Source organism: Petaurus breviceps, unplaced genomic scaffold, assembly GCF_028583685.1.
Source record: "Petaurus breviceps papuanus isolate PSGF00001 unplaced genomic scaffold, PetGlider_PUasm1.0 38, whole genome shotgun sequence".
Classification (NCBI taxonomy): domain Eukaryota; kingdom Metazoa; phylum Chordata; class Mammalia; order Diprotodontia; family Petauridae; genus Petaurus; species Petaurus breviceps.
In genome coordinates this window covers 61,855,150-61,865,180 of record NW_027186304.1, presented here as the reverse complement: position 1 = coordinate 61,865,180, position 10,031 = coordinate 61,855,150, and the positions used below count along the sequence as shown (strand labels likewise).

Here is a 10,031-nt window from a genome sequence, read left to right as displayed (position 1 = left end):
AACAGCTTAAAAATAACATTTTATATTGAATTCTGGAGTGGCAGAGCCAACAAAAGGTTAGAATAAGACATTTTCCCAGCCCAAGACCACTTAAGAGGATGGAAAGACAGATCTGTGACACGGGTAGAGGCTGGCCCAGAGCCCATGTGGATGAAACACCAGTGGTGGGATTAGATTGTGGTGGCAGAAGTAGCAGCACGAGTTTCAGGAGCTCTCAAGCCAGAGACAATAAGGGGACCAAGCTGCAGGTCAGAAAGAGGTCATAGGGAACCTCAGTGCTAGCACTGGACACAGGACCAGATGCTGTTTGGCAAATCTTTTGCCTTTAACAACTTTTGGGTCATAGTCAGGGATGGACAAGAGCAGTTTTAGTCAAGAAGGAGTGGGAGTCCTGAGGAGCAGGATTGCTTTTGGTCACACGGAACCAGAGAACAATCATCTCAAAGAACAATAGTCAAAGTCTGCCACTCATGGGGCAAAGTCTTGATTAACTCAATCAGTCACTTATTCATCAACTAATTACTAAGTATCATACACAAAACCCTCCACCCCTTAGGTCACTAGTAAACTGTAATTCCATAATTACTCAGTACCCAAGGAGAGGTCTTTTCATCTTGACTTGGGGCCTGTTCTCAGATTCCCTGGATCCCCTTCCATGGTCCCAGATTCTACCTGGATTCACCAGACTGTCACCTGGGTTCACTGGCAGACAGCTCCCAGTTCCTTGTCCAGCTCTCTGGGTAGGTCTGGCTCCACACTGAAGTTCACATGAAGTCCATGTCAGATCCTTCACAATTTCTGCTCCTGGGAATTCAAGGCTCAAACAAGCCTCAAACAAACAAAGTCTCAGCATCCCAGTCATGCTTCCTCAGTCACCTGGGCTCCGGGCTCCAGGCTCCTGGCTCCTGGTACCTAGTTTCTGGTTCCTGGTTCTGGGCTCTGGGCTCAGGGCTCAGGGCTCCTGGGCTCCTGTTCAGAAGAAGCTCCACCACAACAAGTTCTCAGGAAATTCTGGCTCAGTTCTCCATTCTCTCTTCTGTAGCTGCTTTGCCTCCAGATTCTTGTCCCAAGAAATTCTGACTGTACCTCTCTGGGGCTTTTCCTTATATACACACAGCATTAGCTTCCTGTTTCAGCCAACCCCTTCCTGTTACCTATTAACCCCTCCTGTCAGTAACAGGAGACAGAAGTTCATACCTTCTGTTTCTCCAACAGAGTCTTGATCAATTGCTAAGTGCTAAGTACCTGCCACCTTTGCCAACAGAAAGGTATCTTCAAATTCAAATTACATTACCATTACAACCCCTAGAAACATTATAGATTAAAATCCCAAGGGATCAAGGCCCTTTCCTAGGTAAAGAGCAGAGTGGATCAGTTCACAACTCTGACAATACATTAGTGTTACAATTTTCCCAGATCTCATCTTCTCCAACATTTATAATTTTTCTTTTTTTGTCATATTAGCCAATCTGATAGGTGTGAGGTGGTACCACAGAGTTTGTATTTCTCTAGTCAATAGTGCTTTAGAGCATTTCTTCATATGACTATAGATAGTTTTAATTTCTTCATCTTAAAACTGCTTGTTCATATCCTTTGAACATTTATCATTTGGGGAATAGATGAACAAGTTGTGGCATATGAATTATTGGAACACTGCTATTCTATAAAAAATGAGCAGGTAGATTTCAGAAAAACTTGGAGAGACTAACGTGAACTGCTGCTGAATGAAATGAGCAGAGTCAGCACATTATATATAGAGTAACAGAAACATTGTATGATGACCAACTTTAATAGATTTAACTCTGTCAGCAATACAATGATCTAAGACAATTCTGAAAGACTTATAATGGAAAATGCTATCCACCTCCAGAGAAAGAACTATAGTTGTCTGAATGCAGATTGAAGCATACTATGTTCTCTTTTGTTGTTTTTTTTTTCTTCCTCATGGTTTCCCTTTGTTCTGATTCTTCTTTCACAACATACTAATGTACAACTATGTTTACTATAATTGTACATGTAAAGTCTATATCAGGTTGCATACTGTCTTGGGGGAGGAGAAGGAGGGAAAAAAACAATTGGAACTCAATATCTTATAAAAGTGAATGTTGAAAACTGTCTTTACATGTAATTGGAAAAAAGAAAATACTATTAAATGGCAGGGTGGGGGTTGAAGAAGAAGAGTGCAGAGCAGAAGAGCAGTGACCATACCTCTCTCCAGATCACACCACCTTGGAAGTAGAGAAAACTTCCAAATTCCCAGAATTAGCTCTGAAAACAGCTGTATGAAAAAGCCTGAACCTTGAGACCATGCCCTTCCCCCCTTCATGCTGGCATCAGAGCCCAACTTTAACATAAAGTACAAAATCAACACAAAGCATGGAAAAAAGAACCTGACCATAAAAATCTTACTCTGGTGATAGGGAAGGTTAAGAAACAATCTCGGAAGATAATGAAGTCAAAATAACTACAAGCAAAGCCTCAAAGAAAAAAATGTGAATTAAACACAAATCCAACAAGAATTCCTCCAAGAGCTAAAAATGATTTTTAAAATCAGACTGAGGAAAAATTAGGTAGTGAAGTGAGAGCAAAGGGAGAAAATTATGAAAAGACAGCAGCTTGGTAAAAGAGGCAAAAAAGTGGGGGAAAATAACATCTTAAAAAACCAGAATTGTCCAAATGGAAAAAGAAGCACAAAAATTCACTGATGGAAATTACTCCCTAAAAAGCAAAATAGCCAAATGAACAAAAAAAGATGTATGAAAGCTCACTGAAGAAAATAACTCCTTAAAAAAGAGAATTGGGCAAGTGAAGAATGATGACTCCATGAGCCATCAAGAAATAATCAAAATAATAAAAAAAAATTGAAGAAAATGTGAAATCTCACATCAGAAAATTTTTTTTTCCTGAAAAATAGATCAAGTGAAGATAACTGAAGAATTATTGGACTCAGGGTGGCCAAGTGGTGCAGTGAATAGAGCACCAGCCCTGGAGTCAGGAGGACCTGAGTTCAAATCCAGCCTCAGACACAACACAGGCACACACACGCATACATACACACACAAAAACTAGCCTTGTGACTTGGGCAAGTCACTTAACCCCATTTGCCCTCCAAAAAAAATGAGGGAAAAAAAAGAATTATTGGACTACCTGAAAGTCATGATTAAAGAAAGAGCCTAGACATCATATTTCAAGAAATTATCATGGAAAACTGATCTGGTATCCTAGAACCAGTGAGTAAAACACAAATGGAAAGAATCCACTGATCACCATCTGAGAGAGATCCTAAAACAAAAACTCCCAGGAATATTATAGCCAAATTCCAGGACTCTGAGGTCAAAGAGAAAATACTTCAAGCAGCTAGAAAGAAACCATTCAAATATCATGGAGCCACAGTTAGAATCACACAAGATTTATCAGCTATCACATTAAAGGAGCAGAGGGCTTCAAATGTGATATTCTGGAAGGCAAAAGAGGTAGGATTACAACCAAGAACAACCCATCCAGCAAAACTGAGTATAATCCTCCAGGGGAAAAGTGAATATTTAATGAAATAGAGGACTTCTAAGAATTCTTGATCAGGGCTGAATAGAAAATTTGACTTTTAAATACAAGACTCAAAAGAAGCATAAAAAGGTAAATATGAGAGAGAAATTGTAAGGAATTCAATAAGGTTAAGTTGTTTACATTCCAATATGGGAAGATGAAACATGTAACTTCCAAGAACTTTATCATCAATAAAGCAGTTAGGAGTGTACTTAGAGGGCATGGGTGTAAGCTGAATATGATTGGATGGTCTCAAAAAATGGATGAGTGAGAAAGAGAGATACACTAGCAGAAGGGGTGTAGCATCAACACAATATTCACAGCACCAAATCCACTTTATGCCAGCATAATGCTCAGTTGCAAAATATAACAGACTCTCCATATGGAAGACAGAAGCAAAACATTTATTCAGACACCAGAAAACCAAATCTCAAAACCAGTAAGCTGATTCCATCATAGTAGCATAGAAGTTAATAAGCTATAACAGCACAGAGAGCCACACCATCCTTTAGCCTTTCCACAAACCAACATTTACTCACAAGCCTAACTGTCTCCCCGGGGTGCATCCTCTCTCTCCTACCATCTAGCTACTGTGACTCCCAGTTTCATGTGGGATCTGCTTCACCCTTCAGCTAACTCCTCCCACCACAGGCTCCATGTGATTACATTCAGCCTATTAGGGGACAGGGTATATCTTCAAAACAGGGAAGGTATTCAAATTCCCCTAGGCTTATTAAGGGGCAGGGAAGTTCTTCAATTTCCCATTACCATTATAAGGGAGAAGTGAGAGAAAGAATGGGAAAAATTATCTCATGGGCACACAAGGAAGAGAAGGGGAAAATGGTGGTGGAGAGAAGGCCAATGCTTGATCCTTATTCATTTGAATTGATTCAAAGAGAGAAAAATACACATGCACACACATTCAATTGAGTATAGAAATACATTTTAGCCAATAGGAAGATAGGAGGGGAAAGAGGTAACAGAAAAAGCATGATAGTGACAAAAAATTGGACATATAAAGGGAGACAGTGGTCAGAAGCAAAATAGATTTTTGAAGAAGGACAGGCTAAAAGAGAGAGGAATAAACAGAGGAAAATAGGATAGAGGGAAATGTGTTAGTAATCATAACTGTGAATGTGAATGGAGTGAACTCAACCATAAAATGGAAGCAGAGAGTAGAATGGATTAGATACCAGAATCTAACAATATGTTGTTTACAGAAATACACTTGAAACAAAGAGAGGCACACAGAGTAAAAATATCTATCATGCTTCAGCCAAAGTAAAAAAGGTAGGGAAAGAAAGCAGCAGTGTCTTCAACTTCCCAGCTCTGTCCTGCGGTCCAGGCCCTAACCTATTCAACTCCAAGATGCACAGGGTAATAATGGACATTCTACTTATGTTGGCAGTTCTGCCTGCCCTGGAAGCCAATGACCCAGCTGTTAAAGACAACCCCTTCTATTACAACTGGCACAATCTATGTGTGGGTGACTTGATTTATGCTGGGAGCCTATGTGCTGTAGGCATCATTATTCTCATGAGTGGCAAATGCAAATGCAAATTCAGCCAGAAGCACATGCCCAGCCAGTAACTGCTGAATTGGCACCAGCCTCCCCAGACCCTGCAGACTTCTTCTTTCTTCACTAGAGAAAGATGAGTTCCTTCTTTCCCTTACTTCACTGATACATTACCTACATGTTTGCTTTTTTCCCCACTGCCCTTCAGTCAATGCTGATCCATTATTTCTCTGGGTGCCCTGTCCCCAGGTAGAAGAGGTTTTTTTTTTACATTTATTTTTGAATTAAGGCATTCCAGGATCTTCACCTCAAGATGTCCTAGAAGTGATTGGTGAGAGGGAGAACAGAGTGGATGGGGCTGGAAAGGGATGAAGCCCAGATTTTGGTACAACCCTTTTTGCTCAGGTTCACATAAACTCCTTCTCTTAAAAAAGAGGCAGGGGTAGCAATCATGATCTCAAAGCAAATAAAAAAAAGCAGACCTAATTAAAAAAGATAAGCAGGAAAGCTACATCTTGCTAAAAGGCACTATAGACAATGAAGTGATATCATACTAAAACATACTAAACAAACATTAACCCAACAACATAGCATCCAGATTCTTAAAGGAAAAGTTAAATGAGTTATAGAAGGAACTGTACTAGTGGGTGATCTCAACTTTCCCCTCTCAGAGCTGGAAAAACCTAACTATAAAATGAATAAGAAATGTGTTAAGGAGATGAATAGAATCTTAGAAAAATCAGAACTTCTGGAGAAAATTGAATGGGAATAGAAAGCAATATACATTTTTCTCAGTTGTACATAAAAATATTTTTAGCAACTCTCTTTGTGGTGTCAAAGTATTAGAAACTGAGGGAATGTCCACCAATTGGGTAATGGCTGAAACAAGTTGTGCTATATGATTGTGATGGAATACTATTGTGCTATAAGAAATGATGAGCAGGATAGTTTCAGAAAACCCTGGGAAGACATATGAACTCATGCAAAATGAGATGAGTAGAACCAGAACATTGTACCCAGCAACAGCAATATTGTAAGCACAATCAGCTATTATAGACTATCTACTTTGTTCAAGACAATGATCCAAGACAATTCCAAAGGCCCCATGATGAAACATGCTATCTACCTCCAGAGTGAGAACTGATGAACTTTAAATGCAGATTGAAGCATACTTTTTTCTCCTTTTTCTTTTGTGTTTTCTTTTATAAAATGTCGAATATAGAAATATGTTTTGCATGACTTCACATGTCTAATTGATATCAAATTGCCTTCCCAAGGAAAGGGGAAGAGGGGAAGGGAGAGAGAATTTGGAACTCAAAAAATTTTTTTAAATGTAAAAAAAAATTTACATGTAACTGAGAAATACTTAATAAATTAAATAAATATGTTGGAAAAACCCAATATGAATCAGGTATAGAACAGGTAACAATTTCCTACTCCTAAAACAAATACTTCACACAAAACTCTAACAGGTGTCCATAGACAGAAAAATCTGAATTAACCAAGTGGCAGTACTAACTTCTGTTATGGTCTACAGATTAGATGTTTTACATCTCACATTGGCTTGGCCCTGTCCTCCTCAAAGTCCATGTATTATGACAAGTCAGGTCAGAGGTTGGGTTCATCTTCTACACTGTGGTCATCTTCAAGAATGTTAGAGGGGACTCCTTCCAAAGAGCAGTCAACACTGACAGGATTTCTAAACCTCTAGAATTCACAAATGTGGCCTCCAAGCTTGGACACATCCATCTCAGGATCAATACTAGTCATAGATCAGGAAAGAACAAAAACAAAAACTTTACTTAATTCTATAATTCTAAGTATCATTATTTCACATACAGTATCATTTAGTACTTATTAAGCAGCGGTATTGTGCCAGACAGTGTTCTAGGTAAGAATACAAAAGCAAAAATAAAACCATTCCTTTCTTGATGGAGGTGACATTCTAACAAGGAAGAAAACCTATACATATATATCTATATAGAACATATACAAATTACATGATCTAATTACTAATAGCTGTCAAGTCCAGGACAAATCTTATACAAAATTTGGTCCTGCTTCCAATTTTTCATGGAGATTAGAGATTCTAAGAGTCAGAGGTAAAGAGGTTGTGTGTTCTTAGTGTAGGGATTGGGTAGGGGAGGGAGGACAGGGAGCCTATCCAAAGATGTGGAAATGTCTTTGTCTTGTATGAAGACATTCACAGAAAGAAACAACTTGGCTAGACAGTTTGGCTAACTCCACTTTTCATCTGCAGTTCTGCTTGGAATATTCCAGCAGAACACTGAATATCTTAGCCTACACAGGATAGGCTGATCATTTGAAATCCCATCATTTTGCTGTTAACTCAGCTTTGGATACTCAACACCTTTTTAAACTCCTTCAGCTTCCCCTCCCCTCTGAGTGGAGCAGCTAGGTCATACAGTACAGGACCATACAGGACCTGATTTTAGAATCAGGAATATCTGAGTTCACATGTAGCTTCACACTCTTCCTAGCTATATACTTTCTACCTTGTGCAAGTCACTTAACCCCTATTTGCCTCAGTTTCCTCACCTATAAAATGGGGATAATAATAGCACCTGGGTAGATAGGTGGTATAGGAATAGAATGCCAGGTCTGAACTCAGGAAGACTAATTTTCCTTGGTTCCTCAGACACTTTAGTTGTGTGACCCTGGGCAAGTCACTTAATCTTGTTTGCCTCAGTTCCTCATCTGTAAAATGAACTAGAGAAGGAACTGGCAAACCATTCCATTATCTTTGCCAAGAAAGCCCCAAATGGCATCAGGAAGAATTTGAACATGTCAAATAATTGAATAGCAACAAAATAACACCTACTTTCCAGGTTTTTGTGAGTATCAAATACGATAATAACTATAAAATGCTTATTATATAGTAATCATTATGTGAATGTTGTCTCTTATTATTAATGTTGTTATTAGAGGGTTGGCAAAGTTTTCCTTTATGAAGGGCTGGAATCTGGACTTTTTAGGATCTATCCACTTTCCATTTGCAGCTCAGCTCAGTTTGAACTGCATGGAATGTGATGCCCCCATGCTAGGTACCCCTGATCCCTGCCCCCCTTTCCACCTTTCTTTTGTGCATGTCTTCTCCCATTAGATTATAAACTCCTTGAAGGCAGAGTATTCCTTTTTCTTATTTTTTCCCCATCACTTACCTTGGTACCTGTCACATAGTAGGCACTTTATAAATATTTATTGACTCACATTGAATTAAATAGACTGTAGAGTGCTTGGAGGGGAGGTGTGCCAAGATTGGAAAAGAAGGTTGGAGCCAAGTTGTGAGGGGCTTTAAATGACAAACTGAGCTCATATTTGAGCTTAGAGGTGAAAAGGAAACACTGAAGTTTGTTGAGTGGTGGAGGTGAGGAGTTGACAAGAAAATGACCTTTTTTAGGGGAACCAATTATACACTTTTTGCAATCATCAAAAAAAACCTAAAAAAGAAGATAAGGCCTTAAATTGGGCTGGTGACTGTGTGAGCGTAGACAAGGGGAAATCATATACAGGATATGTTGTGGAGCTCGAAAGGACAAGATTTGGTAACTGACTGGATATGTTGGGGGGTGAGAGTAAGGAGTCAAGGACAACTCTGCTTGTGAATCAACTTTTGATCACTTTTATAAAATAAAATTTTTACTGCTGAAATTGCATTGGCATGTGATGATTCAGCAAATGAGATATTAATAGTTTGAATTAATTTCAATAATTTAAGTATTCATGACTTCATTTGTGTGGATAGTCCCTTGATTGATACAGGGGCATTCCCTCCTCACCATAGTAAATTATTTAATGGATCTTGTATGGTTAAAAAAAAAATCATCTGCTGCGTTAGAGTTTTCCAAACTTATCCAGGCTGGTCTTTGGGCGACAGACACCAGGCCATAAATTCATCTAGTATGTGAAAGCCTGCCAGGGTTTGACCTCTTTCAGGGTTGTGCACCATGATGAGGCAATGGGGCAGGACATTACTTGAGGAATAGTTTGAACACTTCAGGTAAATGTCCCTTTTCAACATGAACTCATTGCATTTTACAGAAACGAAGTATAAAGTGCTAAAGAAATAAATATAAGGTATAAAAATATGTTGGAATCATTCTCCCCTGAGGTTTTTGACACCAAGATTTTTAAAAGCAACTGAAATGAACTTCTAACTAAAAGAGTTAAGCTCATTTTAATATATTGAACTTTGGTGACCTTACCCAGTTAGTCACACAAATCTTTTTTTTTTTTTAAAGAATATCTTCAATTAAAAAAATTCTTCTCTTCCCTTTTCTATTTAACTGTACCAGAATAATCCTAGTTAATTTTCATACAATTAAGATAATTTTGTGAACATCATCTGGTTGTAGTCATGTCAAATCTTTGAAAACGTTTGCAGGTGTAACATTTTTTTTTTGATGAATATGATATCTCTGACAACTGTTTTAAATTCCCTTTGTTCCCATTACACAATCTTTGAAAACAAAGTGAGAACACTTTGGCCTAAGTTCTGAATTTCATTCAAAGTTAGTAGATGTCAAAGTTACTTTTCCATATCGAACCTTATAATGAAGTCAATTATGTGTTAAATTCCTGTTTAATTTTACTGCTTGAAATGTTCTGTTCCATATCTTTAAACTTTTTGAGGCAGTCTCAAAAAGGAAAGTCTCTTATTAAGAAGAACCAGAGAAGAACTGTTTAATTATCTTATCAATGGATACAAATAATAAGTATGGTGATAATATGTCAATAGTACTTTTAAGCTTTACAAACTGTGGGAGGAAGACAGTAAAACACTATTGTGCCCATTTTAAACATGTCCAGTTGTCATGTAGCTGGTAAGTGTTGAAGCCAAAATGTGAACCCAGATCTCCTACCGTGTTTCCCCGATAATAAGACACTGTCTTATTAATTTTTTTGGAAAGAAAAACACCAGAGGGCTTATTTTCAGGGGAGGGCTTATGTT

The 10,031-nt window shown here is 38.3% G+C and overlaps 1 protein-coding gene across 1 annotated transcript; it reads left to right on the top strand.

Moving 5' to 3' along the window:
• The first annotated feature begins 4,851 nt into the window (after positions 1-4,851).
• LOC138170111 (FXYD domain-containing ion transport regulator 3-like) lies at positions 4,852-5,200 on the top strand. Its single transcript, XM_069099510.1, has one exon. The coding sequence runs from the start codon at positions 4,912-4,914 to the stop codon at positions 5,131-5,133; it is 222 nt and encodes a 73-aa protein (XP_068955611.1). The 5' UTR covers positions 4,852-4,911; the 3' UTR covers positions 5,134-5,200.
• The last annotated feature ends 4,831 nt before the right edge of the window (positions 5,201-10,031 follow it).

Excerpts from the sequence above, each read along its gene's own strand:
- LOC138170111 (XM_069099510.1), top strand. The coding sequence starts at position 4,912 with ATGCACAGGGTAATAATGGACATTCTACTTATGTTGGCAGTTCTGCCT.